Source organism: Anopheles nili, chromosome X, assembly GCF_943737925.1.
Source record: "Anopheles nili chromosome X, idAnoNiliSN_F5_01, whole genome shotgun sequence".
NCBI lineage: Eukaryota > Metazoa > Arthropoda > Insecta > Diptera > Culicidae > Anopheles > Anopheles nili.
This window is the reverse complement of record NC_071293.1, coordinates 5,062,022-5,077,921: the sequence shown is the minus strand read 5'-3', so window position 1 is coordinate 5,077,921 and position 15,900 is coordinate 5,062,022. Positions and strand designations below refer to the sequence as shown.

General features: G+C 48.7%; 2 protein-coding genes across 2 annotated transcripts; one reads left to right on the top strand and one right to left on the bottom strand.

The window, feature by feature from the left end:
* Positions 1–2: 2 nt before the first annotated feature.
* On the bottom strand, positions 3–4,653 carry LOC128729319 (dnaJ homolog subfamily A member 1-like). Its single transcript, XM_053822989.1, has 4 exons — positions 4,585–4,653; positions 3,672–4,004; positions 2,806–3,595; positions 3–1,442 (listed from the first exon to the last, which is right to left on the bottom strand). The coding sequence occupies exons 2-4, from the start codon at positions 3,971–3,973 to the stop codon at positions 1,302–1,304; spliced, it is 1,233 nt and encodes a 410-aa protein (XP_053678964.1). The 5' UTR covers positions 3,974–4,004; positions 4,585–4,653; the 3' UTR covers positions 3–1,301.
* A 931-nt stretch (positions 4,654–5,584) lies between these two features.
* Positions 5,585–10,482, top strand: LOC128728513 (contactin). The gene is made up of 4 exons (XM_053822140.1): positions 5,585–8,935; positions 9,009–9,411; positions 9,481–9,564; positions 9,728–10,482. Exons 1-4 carry the CDS (start codon positions 5,585–5,587, stop codon positions 9,820–9,822), a joined length of 3,933 nt encoding a protein of 1,310 aa, XP_053678115.1. The 3' UTR covers positions 9,823–10,482.
* Positions 10,483–15,900: the final 5,418 nt, after the last annotated feature.

Sequence of the window (15,900 nt, the reverse complement as noted above, 5' to 3'; positions counted from 1 at the left end):
ACTGTGTGTGGTTGTAGAAGTAAGTGACAAAATATCGTAACTGAATTTGACTAACTTATAACGCTCTTACCTACAATGGGCTTCTCTTCCCTACGTCGCTCCATCCTTCTTCCTAACATACCGCATGCACGTAGCATATAGAACCCGCACACGGGCCGAAGGATCTACGAACTAAGGACATGCACGGAACTGCCAATCAGGATTTTATCCGAGCTTTAATTCCGGATGGCACCGAGTACTTTACGTTTTTGAAAGCGGAAAGGCAGTTGGTTTTTGATCAGCAGTATGAAATACCTGTTTTATTTTTACGAATGAGCCTCTCTTGTACGCAGTAACTTAGCAAGCCTTAACAAGACAGCCCTGGACCAAACGATTCATCAGCCCTATAAGAAGTAGTTTTATACCTTGCATCGATACTGTTTATGTGCGGTTGGCGTGCAGGCGCAAGAAGGGAGAATAAGTCCTTCCATTGCGCTTCTCTCCTTCGTGTGCGTTTTCAACACCACGTTGTACGTTTTAAATCTAATCTTTATGGCGCGTGTCCACCTATCGGGCTAATCGAATGAGTTGCCCATGGGACCAGCTGTTGATATATCAATTGTCTAAAATTGTATGGGTTTCGCTTGCTGGTTTGGTCCGAGCAATGGACACGCAAAACTAGCTCATTGCACTCGTTTGTATATTTAGTTTTTCTATTTAAAAACAAATCTAAAAAAATTCAATTAAATATCTCCTTTTGCTATGAAATAATAGTGTTATTGTAAATACAGTTCCGTTCAAAACGTAGGTTCACGACTCTGGAAAACACAAATTGGTCGCTCATTCTCATTCACTCAATTCTAGTCGCTCATTCTTCTAGCTTGGTCCGAATGGTGGACACGCGCCATTTGAATACAGGATCCCTTCGCACACGATGGCTGGGAGAGACGAGAGAGTGCGAAAGGTATCATATTTGGAATCGTTTGGTTTTTCGCGAGGAAGAGAAGGAGGGAACAGAGCGTTCATGCAATGGTGTGCCGTAAGTGTCAAAATAAGGGGAGAAAAACATTAAAATTACATTTACAATTATGCATACGAGTATAGCTGCAACATAATCCACGTTCTTACGGTTCCCTCCAACTGCTCCGTTCTGCTCGGTGAGCCAGTCTTAATTCCGCTCCAGGATTCTTCAGGCGTGCTACTGACCGGGGTGGCTTCGCATGTTTCTTTTTTTTATAAACGCATAAACAGACCGAAACCTTGTTACCCAAGGATTTGGACCATGTTTGTCCGTAAATTTCTCTTCCAGCGGTGCCCCACACTTAGCTCGTATTACACGCTTTAACGTGTACCCTCTCCTTGTTGGGCCGATGGTCGAACGTGAAGCCGCTGTGGCATCCGGCTTCGTCGTTAGTGTCGTCATCGCGGAACGCATTTTGGTACTGATCGATGGTGTAATCGAGCTGCAAGAGAGTCATATAAAATTGGAGATTAAAGAACATATTTTAGAGACGATATCAATAAAATGGTTAGGTTTTTTTCAGAAGATATATCTTAGTTCTAAAAAACTGTGGCAAGGGTGAAAAAATCCATTCAACTGTGTACTTGAATCGATTGTAGAGCAGTGCCACGTATGATCTGCGTACCGTCAAATTGAACAGATAAATTGGGATTATTTGTTCAGTTACTTGTCGTTCCGATACGCGAGAGTAAGGAAAATCTTCTTAAACTTAACCCTAATGTCGATACTATACATAAAAACAATGATAATGATGGAAGGATATGAGAAAGCATACTGCAATATCTCTAAAGTTCTCTCTACAATTAATAAATGTGGCAAGGGTGAAAAAATCCATTCAACTATGTACTTGAATCGATTGTAGAGCAGTGCCTCTTATAATCTGCGTACCGTCAAGTTGAACAATTAAATTGTGGTTATTTGTCCAGTTACTTGTCTTTCCGATACGCGAGAGTAAGAAAAATCTTCTTAAGCTTAACCCTAATGTCGAGATACTATACATAAAAACGATGATAATGATGGAAGGATACAGCGATATCTCGAATGTTCTCTCATCAATTATTAAATGTGGCAAGGGTGAAAAAATCCATTCAACTGTGTACTTGAATCGATTGTAGAGCAGTGACTCGTATAATCTGCGTACCGTCAAGTTGGACAAGCACAAATTGGTCATTTGTCTATCTAATTATCGCACAGGTACACGACAGAAAAGATGATATAGAATATAAAATACGTTCGAAGAAATCGGTGGGATCTGTCTCGCAAGGGAAAGCATACTGCAACATCTCAAAATTTGTCTGCTAAGTCGGTAAATGTGACAAGGGTGAAAAAATCCATTCAACTGTATATTTGAATCGATTGTAGAACAGTGCCTTCGTATGATCTGCGTATCGTCAAGTTGAACAAGCACAGTGTAGTTCAGTTTGTTCAGTTCTTTATCTTTCCGGTACGCGAGAGGAAGAAGATTCGTTTTAAGCTTAAAACGAAAGTTGAGATGAAATAGATAAAGTACGTTCGATGGAAATTATGAGATCAATCATTGAAGGGAATGAAGACATGGGAAGTAAACTGCAATATCTCGAAAGCTCACTTAGCATCGGTAAATAAATGTGACAAGGGTGAAAAAATCCATTCAACTGGGTACTTGAATCGATTGTAGAGCAGTGCCTCGTATGATCTGCGTACCGTTAAATTGGACAATCAGATATGAGTACCAATTTGTCCATCTATTTATCTTACGGTTACACATGAGCTAATACGATAAAATGAAAAATCAACAAATAGAGAAAGACAATTCAAACACCTACCATTTGAACATCCTCGCAATCCTCAGGTATTATGGGTGCTGGTGGGGAGGGCAGATGTTCGCGAATCACAGACACCAGCTCAACCGGCAGCGAGTTAGGAAAGACGACGACGAACTGGATTAACAGCCGACCCTTCTCAGACGGGATGCTTGAAAGGGGCATGCCCTCACCAATGACACACTTGGTTGAAAGATGCTTTATAACCTCGCCCGGATGGGACTGGATGAGGATGTTTCGACCGTCTAGCGTCGGAATCACCTTCTGGAAGCCACACAACGCTTCCGACAATTGCAGCTGCAAGTTCAAGAACAGATCCGTCCCGTTTCGCTTGAACACTGGGTGTTCCTTCTCGTCCAGCACCAGCACGATATCGCCCGGCCGGCAATTCGGTTCCTGATTGCCCTCACCCTGTAGCACAATCCGCTGCTCGTCGACCATGCCCTTTTTGATGTTCACCTCGAGCAATTTGCGCACCCGTACCGTCTTTCGGCCGCTACACTCCTTGCATCGGTCTTTGTCGTCGATCGTTTCACCAAGGCCCCGGCACGTTCGGCAGGGCTCTTCGTATTGGTGCACCATGCCCGGGGCGGTTTTTTGCACTTTTGTGATGACGCCCGTCCCCCGACACGGGGCGCATTTATGCGACGCGCCCCGTTTGCCGCCGACACCCTCGCACGACTCGCAGATGACGTTCTTCTGGAGGGCCAGCTTGCGCTTGGTGCCATTGTACAGATCCTCCAGGGACACCGAAAGCGTGTGGATCAGGTTCCCTGATCGGCGTTCGCATTTGCTACAAACGAAGCGAGAAGATAAAAGGATGTTGCGTTAGGTGAGTGAAGAAAATTAATTTAAAAATTATTCTTTACCGAGTGGAGAAGCCACCGTTAAAGAACATGTGGAAGATGTCCATCGGGCTGTGGAACACATCGGCACCACCGGTTCCGCCCTGTTTGATCGCCGCCTCGCCACCCTCGTCATAGATGGCCTTTTTCTCCGGGTCGGATAACACCTCGTACGCCATCGAGATTTGCTTGAACTTTTCGCCCTCGTTTGGGTTCTTGTCGGGGTGATACTTGAGAGCCATTTTCCGGTACGCCTTCTTCAACTTTTCCGCCGAACAGTCCGGAGTCACCCCCAGGATGTCGTAAAACTTCGTCTCGAACACCATCGTTTAACCGTTTGTGCGATGGTCTGTCAATCTGTGGTTGTTGGGAGAATTCAGTATACATTCCAGATGAAATTACTGCCTATCTTACCGCAGCAAAAAAATAAAAGTTAATGAAGCACGTACACATGGGTAGAGATGCGCTCAAATACGTGAGTCATAACAATTGGTAAGCAAATTTCTTACTCTACAATAGCAAAGCCCGCCCGCAAAAGCTTGCCATTATTATAGACTGTTAATTAGAGGCTTATTTGCTAACTTTTGCACAAATAATAAAGCAGTAATCAGCAGGATGCTCAGCTGTTTTTTCTCTCACCGAATCAGCACACTCGTGTGCTAATACAGTTCAGCTCACGTTGCTAATCTTACCACTCATGCTGCGTACTTAATTCGAAATGAGCAGACAATTCTTCCATGCCACGTTCGCGTGGGCATGACAAGCGCCTCCTACCGATCAGCAATTGTTGCAAGAAAAAGCGATTCCTTTAGCAATCGAAATGGAAACGGCCGCCATACTGTACTACCTCGTGTTTGGGCTAAGTTTATCCACCGTTAGTCGATGTACTCACAAACCCCAGCAATAGTGGTTCACCGGATGCGGTGCCTCAACTTACCTTATTGAATAGACGATTTTGCGGCACACGAACCGTTTCACGAAAGCTCGTGAAACGCACAATTGCTTCTGGCCACAGTCGATTTGCACCGGAACGGCCGTTTAAGCAATAACCTCCCAACCGGGAATAATTTGGACGAGACGGTTCCTTCCTGCTTGCAGTTCTGCCGATTGTTCTGGAAGGATTGGACATACAGGCTTTTTGACATATACACCACAAACGTCAGTTGTGACATTAAATGCGAGTTTTCCCTTCGGTTGAATCATTATAGCAATTTAAACATTCAAAAAACTCGCCGGTTCACACACGACGAGTAGCAATTCATCTTATGGAAATTATAACATTTTAAATGTAGCTTGTAATGCCTTTTAATATTTTCTTTATGCATTTTTAAAATTTGGTTTTTTACGGGTTTCTATGTTGAATCGTTGTTATACTGACAGCTACTGTCAGGTTATGTTTTCACCACACTGCAAAGATTCGTTAATGCTTCACATGAAAATAATATTTCCAAATAAAGAATAAATTTATGTATTCCTTTCTTAATGTTTCAAATTTAGTATTTCACAACATGCAGTAGTTTTTCAAACTTAAAATCACATATGCTCGTTTTTGTTTATCTTTAAGGTCTATTTTTGTTTAATTGTTGAAAAGTTAATGAATACGCGATCCTCTGATTATCTGAATAAGTAAATAAATTTAATTGTTTTAAAGAATTAAATTCGCTACACCGTTTTTGTTCGATTATATCGTTTTACGACATTTATATACATTATATGAACGCTGGTTTGACATGACAGCTGGGTTTGTTGACATGTCAACGGTTGTAACGCTGAATAATATAGGTGTGGTAGGCTGCGGGGTACGGGTAAGGTAAACCACACCCAAATAGCATAGCAGTGAGTCGCGTCATATCATTAGAAGCCAGCAGGAAAACGCCTTTTCAACATAGAATCTCCTGTAACGTGTTACCAATGTTCAGCTGGCTGTGCGCACAATCATGGCCCACCATCTACCAAGTGTCGTTTTGATCGGTGTCCTGTTACACCTGGCAACTGGCCAACAGGGCGGTGTCCTGCGCGGTGGCAGCCCGTTCTTCGATGAACCCGACGACTATCTGAAGCAACGCACGCCAAACAGCATCGATGAGATCTTCCTGCGGGCAGGCGATCGGACCAGCGCCGAGGACTACTTCTGTCCGGAGTATTGGATAGCATTCCGAGGGACCTGCCTGCGGGTGCATAAGTCACCCCGGAAAAACTGGTTCAACGCGCAAAAGATCTGCCAGGCGTACCAGGGTGAGCTGTTGAGCGTGGACACAATCGAAAAGCACTCCTTCGTGGTGAAGCTGCTCGACCGGGATGTGAGCAAACAGAACCGCTATTACGTATCCGCCCGCCAGGTGTCGCCCGGTAACTGGGTAAACGCGGACAAAAGCCAGCTGATCTCGATCGAGGACGCAATCAACTTCGAGCTGATCACGGATTCGGATGCGAGCGATGAGTTTCAGTCTTACTTCGAGGGAGCGAAGGCGAAGAACACAATCGAGCACGACGATGCGGATGATCCACGCCGTTTCTACCAGTCGGACCGCTACCGGAACTTAAATTACCTCGTGCTGGGCTTCAACATGCACAAGGAGAAGTGGCAGTTCTATCCGCTGAAGGGCGAGGAGCAGTTCCTGTTCATCTGCGAGTCACGCACGCTGTACAGTGCGGACAACTTGAACACGCTACTGGAAGATCGGCGGAAATACGATTACGGGTTGGAGCAGACGGACGTAGAGCGGATCCCGCGTGGTCCGTACTTTATCCGGCAGCCAGTCGACACGACGTACGACACGGGCAAGGCGAGCATTACGCGTGATGTAACGTTGAGCTGTCTGGCAGGTGGTTATCCGACCCCTCGTTACACCTGGTACAAGGAGGAGTACGTGAAGGACAACCTCACGGTCATACCGATCGATCCGTTACGAAATGCCCGCCACACGGTGAGCGGTGGCAACCTGATCATCCACAACCCATCACAGAATCGCGATCAGGGCACGTACCACTGCACCGCTCAGAACATCTACGGGAAGGTGATCTCGGAGAGTGTCCAGCTTAACTTTGGATACATTCTTGAGTTCAACCTGCAGCGGGCACCGGAGAAGGGCAAGGAGAACTGGGGAGAGGCGTTGCTATGTGAGGAACCGCAGCATTACCCGGATGTCAAGTACTACTGGTCGCGCAACTACTTCCCTAACTTCGTGTACGAAGATCAGCGCGTGTTCGTCAGCTACGACGGTTCGCTATACTTCAGCTCTCTCGAGGCGATGGACCGGGCGAACTACTCCTGTACGGTGATGAGCACCGTCAGCGATACCGGCCGGAACGGGCCATTCTTCGAGCTGTCCGTTTCGCCCTCACCCCACTATCAGGATCTCATATTTGCGAATACCTTCCCGAAAGCGTTCCCGAAGGTGCCACTCGCCGGCAAGGACGTCCGGTTGGAATGCATGACGTACGGCTACCCGGTGGCATCGTACAACTGGACACGCCGAAATGGCAACGTGCCGCGATTGTCCCGGTTGGAGAACTTCAACCGCGTGCTGTTGATCCAAAACGCGACCGTAAACGACAACGGCGAGTACATCTGCACGGCCCGGAACGAGAAGAAATCGATCACGCAGAGCATCTTCCTGAACGTGCAGATGGAGCCAAACTTTACGATACCGCTTCGGGACCGCACGAAGGACTTCCAGAGCTCGGTGTCATTCCTGTGCGAAGCGTACGCGATGCCTGATGTTAACTACACCTGGTACAAGAACGGCGAGCTGATGGAGGAAGACGACCGGGGTGGCCGATTCAACAGGGACAAGTACACGATCCAGGACAATCTGCTCAAGATCAACTATCTCGAGCCGGAGGAAGACAACGGCATGTACCAGTGCAAGGCGACAAATCAGCTAAAGGGCGTCTACTCAGCGGCACAATTGCGTGTCCTCAGCATGAAGCCATCCTTTAAAAAACACCCGCTCGAGTCAGAGATCTACAGTGTCGCGAATGGGAACACGACGATCGTGTGCGAACCGGAAGCCGCTCCAACGCCCAAAATCGTGTGGAAAAAAGACGGTAATGTGATTGGAAGTGGTGGTCACCGGAAGATCTACCCCACAGGGACGCTTCACATCTCACCAACATCCCGCGATGACGAGGGCACGTACACCTGCATCGCCTCCAACACGCAAGGAATGGCCGAATCGAAGGCACGCCTCATTGTCCTGCAGGAACTTCGTTTCACCGAACAACTACCCCCGAAGCTGATCAAACAGATCGGTGAGATGTTGTTCCTGCGCTGTGACGTTACGTACGATCAACTGCTGGATGTCGCGTTCGTTTGGACCCACAACGGGCAGGTTCTAACCGGACAAGGGGATGACGATGACGAGCGTCGCTTCCATCAACCAACCGGTCCAGCACCGGAAGGTGCTCGCATTCGCATTCACTACAACACACTCGAGGTGCACAATCTCACGCTCGTGGACAGTGGCGAGTACGAGTGTATTGCAAAGTCCTCCGTGAATCGGATCGTTTCACGAGCCACCGTTCTCATTCAGGGTCCACCAGGCGCACCCGGTGCCGTTAAGGTGATAGACATTAAAAAAACGGAGGCACTGCTCGAGTGGACCAACGGCAATGACAACGGGCGGGCGATCCTTTATTACAACATCCTTGGACGCACCAACTGGAACAACACGTGGGTCAACGTATCGACGCACGTGGTTGCGCAGGAAGCGGACCGTTACAATGGCCGCCGTCAGGCGACCGTTACCGGACTAACGCCCTGGTGTGGGTACGAGTTTTCCGTCGTTGCGGTAAACGATCTTGGTCTCGGTACACCAAGCTTACCGTCGCCTTTGCACAGCACCCAGAAAGATCGTCCATATATCGCACCACGGAATGTCGGTGGAGGTGGTGGAAAGATTGGGGATCTCACCATCACCTGGGATGCGTTGAAACCAAACGAACAGAACAGCATTGATGTGCACTATCGTGTGTTCTACCGGCTGCATGGACAGCGTGAGTGGGCAAGCGACGAACTCCAGCGTCAGGGTAACACCGGTAAAGCCGTCATTCACGTGCCAACGGACAAGTACTACACACGGTACGAGGTGAAGGTACAAGCCGTGAACGATCTCGGTGTCGGTCCAATCAGTGAACCTGTCGAGATCTTCTCCGCTGAGGATATGCCGCAGGTTGCACCACAGCAAACCATCGCACGAAGCTATAACTCGACCGCACTGAACGTCACGTGGGTGCCGGTTTCACAGACACGCGAATCCATCCGCGGGAAGCTGATCGGACATCGGGTAAGCGCGGAACGTCTCAAAGAACGTCGTCAGGATGTGTAACTTACCTTTTGCTTTTCTCTCACCTACCCAGCTAAAGTACTGGAAGAAGGAACACCACGAGGAGGACTCGGTGTACTATCTGTCACGCACGACACGCCCGTGGGCGCTGATCGTCGGTCTCGAACCGGATACGTACTACTTCGTGAAGGTGATGGCGTACAACGCCGCTGGCGAGGGTCCGGAGAGTGAGCGGTACCTCGAGCGAACGTACCGGAAGGCACCACAGAAGCCACCGTCCTCGGTGCAGATCTTTGGCATCAATCCATCCACGATCAAGGTCACCTGGCGGTATATCGCACCGTCACAGGATGAGGAACCGGTGCAGGGGTACAAGATCCGTATCTGGGAGAAGGATCAGGACATGTCGAGTGCCAACGACACGATCGTGGCGATTGGGCGCAAGTTGGAGAAGTACATCGACAATCTGACGCCTGGTAAGGGTTTTTGCAATTCGTGGGTTTTGTGGAGTACCTTCAACTAACTCTGATACGTCTGCTTTGTAGGAAAATCGTACAACTTACGTGTGCTGGCTTTCAGCAACGGTGGAGATGGACGCATGTCGAGTCCTCCGATCCAGTTCCAGATGGGTAAATAATCGACCATCCGATTCTCTTTTATTATTATTATCAAGAAATATATAAAAACTACCTCAGAAGCACGAGATATCGGGCCGCCTTTTCAGTACTCGAGCATGTTCGCACGTCTTTCTCGTACCGTTCTCTCTTTCTCACTCTCTCTCTTTTCTTGCAGGCATCACTCAAACCCCGCTGAACGGTGCGACGAGTCTGTACGTTTCCCTCGTTACGTTGGTCGCCATGTTGGGCGTTTTGTTGTGTCTCCCGTAGCTATCTGGCCGCCGTGCCTTGTCCGTGCCTTGATCGACGCCCTGGGGAGGGGAAGGGAGAAGGGAAACGCCCCGATCCTGCAGGGCATTGGGAGAATCTGGAGACGTCGAGTAAAGGAAAAATTCGAGTTGTCTTCTCGATCGGTGAAAACCCTCCATTCTAGTGTAAAGTAGGCTATCAATAATTTTAGGCGAAGGATACACGAGTCAGTGTAAGGTGAGAGGCAGCAGGTTGGCTTAAGGAGGGAGGAAGAAAGCGATATACACGCGCAGAGGAGGTATTACAAGGAGGAGGTGGTTTTGAAAGAAAGTATTTTGAAATAGTAACTTAGATTAACGCAAGTATTTACACCATCCGTCCATACCGAGCGTAACCCGTAAGAGATGTTCCGTCCAAACGCAAGTACGTCAAGTACTGAAGAAGACAATGTTTTTATCTAATTTACAAAGTAGAGTAAGTCGAGCTAATAAAAAATGAGATGTCGAGGTTGGCAGCTACTTCATTTTGATTTTATCTACACCTCTGGCAAGGGTGTAACTTTCGTTTTTTATCAATAAAAGCATCCAAAGCCGTTGCCAGATTATTTCAAAGAACGCTGTATGTGTCCATAAACAAATTTCTTGATCTTTTGTACATCTGCAGTTGCTTACCATAAATAAAAACTGGACATTTAATATCGAAATCATTTACTGTTCAAGTGCGTATATGTTGAAAACTTACGAGAACTTAAGATAGGTAAAACTTCATTGAATTGGTGAAAAAAAAAATACGGCTTCGCATAAAGGGACAGCTGGAATTTCCTCCAAACGTACATCGGAAAACCCATCGTTCATGTTGTCCTTGTTTGCCAATTTTCATGTCTCTTTTTGCCCGACCGCGGGGAAATTGGGAAAATGTTGCACGACAATTTTCGCTGTTGCATCGAGCGTGGAACCAACATCACGCTAAGGGAAAGGGCTTCAAATTCTTTAAGCTCCCAACCCCCTCCTCCTCACCTCCCACACACACATACATACGCATGCAAACTGGCCCTCGGACATTAGTCAGTGTGCCAGGCTTGGAAAGGGTGGCGAGAATGAAACAGGTGAATATGAAAATTGAAAGAAGAACGCTACGAGCCCTTGAGGCTGTGAAGATGCGAGTCAGAAATGAAGGAGACGCCTCATCTGAGCATAAGGGCCATTAGGGTCGCATGGGTGTCAAGTTGCGCGCTCACGAGTTTTAAATTTTATATACTGCTGCACGAGCGAAGAAACCATCAAACAATGCCGTCCATCTATGTTCAATTAATGACTTAGCGATTTCGACGCGTTCTATCTTGCGCCCGCGCGTGGTTTTGCATGCAATTTGTCGGAGAAAGATGCGGCGGAAGATGCTTTTTTGGCCGCATTATATTACTTACTCTTCCGCTTCGCTCTCTCTTGGTTCTAAAAATATATCTAGCTCCAAACAGCCAGCTTTCCACTCCATATTTTAAACGATCACGATTATTTTTAGCTTAAAGTAAAATTTAAATTGGATTTGCAAGCAAAATTGTTGAATAGCTTTGTAAAGCTGAAGGTTTACACCATTATCTTGCTTGAAATAATCAAGCACAGACCAATAAGGAGCAAAATACGCATCGCAATCAAAATCAAATTGCAGTTTTAGCTATCGAATTGCATGCAAATAATGAGTAAATTGCACGCAAGTTATTAGAAAATGGTTTCTTAGACCTTTCCTTTCTTTTATTTTTTTTTCTCCTCAATCCAGCATGACAGAATATGTATGAAATGGTAGTAAGGTATGTTCAACATACCAGTTGAGCAGCGCGCGCATTTCGATGGAGTAAAAATGGAAATAAATAAAACATGAAAAAAAAAAACAAATGCATGGAGTTGTGTGCAATGCGCCTACAGCGTCATTGCGCAACGCAATGACGCTGCATGTCGCTCTTATACACCAAGCGTGTGTGTGCGTGTGCGTCCTTGCACTGCACCACCAGCGTCCTTCAGGTACCCTCGCGCGTCGATGGACGCATCACGAAGGGTAAGGGTGTGCGCGTCCTAAGCCCTACGCTAGCATTCATTTACGCCAAATGAGGGTCAGAGCAAGAACACTAGTTGAAAGCGAAGAAGCAAAAACAACCCATTAAAGCGAAGGGACCTACGCTCATCATTCACAAATCGAGAGTGAGAGTGAGAGAGATGTAAAGCGAGAGAGAGCGAGAAAGAGAAAGAGCGAGAGAGCAAGGGACGCGTCCATCGCGGCACAGATAAGACGCGCTTGTGCTGGCAAAGGGCTGTATCCTGAAGCGTTAGAAAAAAAAAGGGGAAAAACAAAAATCTCAGAATCACGCACCCACCTACACATGAGCAAAACGTGCGCAGGTATTACAACATGATCTGTCATTTGCGAGCAATCGCTCCGACGTATGCATGCTGGTCGCATTTTTTCCCAACCAATTTCTCTCTCGCTCTCTCTTTAGGTGCCGACAAGTGAACGAATTCTTAAACGATTGGCCAGCAGGCGCCCTTCGCGTGCGTATGTGTGCGATGTCTCGCAACGTGCTAGCCTGCAGCGACAAACATTTATAGTTTTTTTTCTTCTTCCTTCTAGTGCCCTGTGTGGGGGGTAAGTTCAGAAGGGAGTAGCAGGGTGGTGGAGCCCGACGGGGTGGCGTGCAATGAGAGGGACGGATACCGTCTCGTCTGCCGGTCCAGTTGGCCACCCCGCACACCCACACGCACACTGCTGCTTCCCTCTGGGCACAGGAAACTAACCGTCCGTCAGGTAGCGGGAAGGCCGCAAAGTCAAAGTCTGACGTTCCAGTGGTCGTCAATTAGGAATTCGGATATTACCCATCTTCTGTCTCAACTCAACCTTGCACCCAATATGCTTCTCTTCCATTCTTCACCGTGCCTCTGTTAAATAGGTTTTTTCGAGTTTTTCGCTAATCTCCTTAACCGATAATTTGACAACTAGTGCGACTACAAAAACAAACACACAGCTGTCAAAAAAGCAAAGCAAATGCAAATCAAATCCCGGGAATCCACCCGGGAGTTTGTCGACCCCTGGACGCCACAACTCCCGGACGCCTCCTGCGTCGCCAACTCACACCCAATCTCCCACCCCCTTCCCCCTTCCTCTCCCCACCTCACGCCTCCTACAAAAAGACGGAGGACTACCGTATTATATCACCAGCACCTCTCTCCGAACGGTCAAGCTCGTCACGCCGCCATTTGGGGCGGGTGAGGTTCGCTGCAACAAGCCGCCCTCGCTCGATTGCGCACTCACACGCACGCACACAGGCACACCCGGGGCGAGTACACCGTCGCCCTCGCTCACTCGCACGGTCGCCTCGCAGCACGCCTCGCTCTCGCGCCTCGAGAACCCTCGAGCGGCGCAGCGCAAACCCGAGCGCGGGCCCTGAACGCGTTCGCAAGCGATAGATACGCCATAGTGTCCTGTCGGGTTTCTCCCTAGTCCGGTCGGTGTTGCCACTGAAACTCGTGCGTCTGTAGTGAGAAGTGTGCAGCGTTTGCCCAAGCAACGGTAGCAGCAGCATTCAGCAGCAGCAGCAGTAGCAAATGTCGTAGCCAGCATCTGACCCGCGAAAAGCGCCAAAGAAGCAAAAGTGAGCAATAAAGCAGCCGTTCACCACACAACAATATCGTTGTGCTTGTTGGTGTGAAGAGGGGGGTGGGGTGAGAGGTGGGAAAGGGGGGGGATGGGGTTGAGGGAGGAAGAGGGAAGGAGGGCGAGGGGCTTGGGTGAGACGAAGAACAAGGGAATGGAGGAATAACAAAAAAAAAACAAACAGCCGGCCGGAGCGCGTGTGTAAGTGAGAGAACAATAGCGGCAACAACAAATGCGGCTCGTTGTCGAAAAGTCGAAAAGCGCCAAAGCAAAAACAAATTGTGTTGTCTGTTGGTTGCAAAGGGGGTTGAAGCGGGGGAGGGGGGGGGGAGAGGGGGAGTCTAGAAAGGAGAGCATCAATACAATCCAGCACAACAGCAACAACAACAAGCAACAACGGCGAGAACAACAACAATAAGCGCTCTCCCGCGTTCGTTGTGACAGTTGGAGAACACAACAAATAGGGGCAACAAAAACGATGCACCATTTGTTGAGCGCTTCTTAGTAGGAAACATATAAAAAAAAGCCAATTCTTTGAAACAAACAAAGAAACGATAACAAAACCGCCTCCTCTCCATTCATTCAGCATCATTTACCCAACGTCATCATCATAAGCGTTGTTTCCGAGTGTTAGAACGTCTTGCAGAGCGAGATAGCACGAGAAAGCCATCTCGTGTGCCATTGCGCAATAGCTCGGGGAGAGCGAGAGAGCACGAGTGAAAGCGAGAAGGATGCTGCGCACGGTGATCGACTATCTCACTCACACTCTCCCACTCGTCGCTGTCTTGCAGCACGCAAAGCGTTCTAAACATGGATTATTTTACCTTACACTCTGTACTTATCAAATCTCTCTCTCTCTTTCTCTCTCTTTCTTTCTTCCTCTAGGCGTAGGTGTTTGAGCGTCCCTCAATTGTGAGTGCGAGTGAGACAGCGAACGATAAAGCGCAGTGCGAGCGAAAGTGAAGCACACGCACACACGCACACTGTGGTGTTAACTGGCGTGTGTGCGTGCGTGCGTTTGTGTGCGTTTTCGATACGCGCGCGATAACGAAACGGGGCGCGCATGTGATTTCGCCCGTCTATTCCTTCCCTCCCACTAACCCCCCTCCCCTCCCCGCACCCAACAGCCATCCTTATCCAGATGTCTTCCTTCTCGCATCATCTCTCATTCTCTTCTCTGTCGCTCTCTCGCTTTTTCCCCTCTGAACTCTCGTGTTGATAAACGGCGTTGTAGCGCGTCCCATCATCAACGTACACACACACACACACACGTGCGCACGCACGTACGCGTCCCTCCCTGGCGTGCGTGGCGATGCCATCCATGGGGTGGGTTTTTTTTGCGGGTGTGTGAGTGCCCCGTGAGTGAATGCGCGCGCGCGCGTGACAAGCGAACGGTGTGTCAAAACAAGTGATGCCAAAAAGGTAACAGGCATCCAGGGAGTGTGAAAGAAAGAGAGAGAGAGAGCGAAAGAGCGTGCACGCTCGCGTGGATTGATTGAAGAAACATTCTCGTCCGTGCGCACACACACACACACATACACACGCGCGTGGATCCGGTGGGCCGAAAAAAGAGGCACCGCGCTTTTTGTTTGGTGCGAGGCATCATTTCACATTCATTGCAATCGGATTCTAATCGAGGATAAACGTGTGGTATTACCGTTCCCCGTTCGATCGAACCGCGCGCGCTCGATCTACCAATTTGGCCCTTCGATCCCTTCCCCGTACCGCCAAGTGACCACCCCCTCTCCCGCCCGTGCCCACACACAGGTTCTTCTCCACGCGCCCCTTGCGGTTTGCGCGCGCGTGTGTGTGTGTGTTTGTATGTGAGTGTTTTTTTGTGTGTTGCTTTTAAAACCCAACTTTTATCCCCCACCCCCACCCCCTGTGGGGGTGAGCGATCGTGCCTCTGTGTGAATGTGTGCGCGCACGCGTGTGTGTGTGTGTGTTTTCCCGGGCACACACTAGCCGTGATTTTGAAAGGCTCCTCCTTACCTCGTCGTCATTCATCCCCTGCCCCCTCCCCCCACCCTCCGGTGACCAGCACTACCCCCTCAACCCATTCCCTCCACTCCCCCCCCCCCCCTTCCCCAACCACCAACTATCTACATATACTTGCACCGGGTTTCGCAAGGGCCGGCCTTTTGGGTGTTTTTTGCACACGCACCGGCCCCGAAATGAACCGCGTTGCGTGACAATTAATCTCACCAACACCACCATAAACCCACCGACCTCATCGCTCCCTCCCCCTCCCCCCATTAAATCTCTTCCTCTCAGCGGTTGTGCAGCTCCTCCACCAGCAACAACACCGAGCAACACGTCAAGCAGCAAAAAGGACACGCATTCTAGCGAACAACATTCAACTGAAACCTCCGCAACCAACAACCAGCAGCAGCAACAGCAGCAGCCGGCAACGCTCAGTTCAGTTGCAGCAGCGAAAGCGCGCGAAAGAGCGAGTGAGAA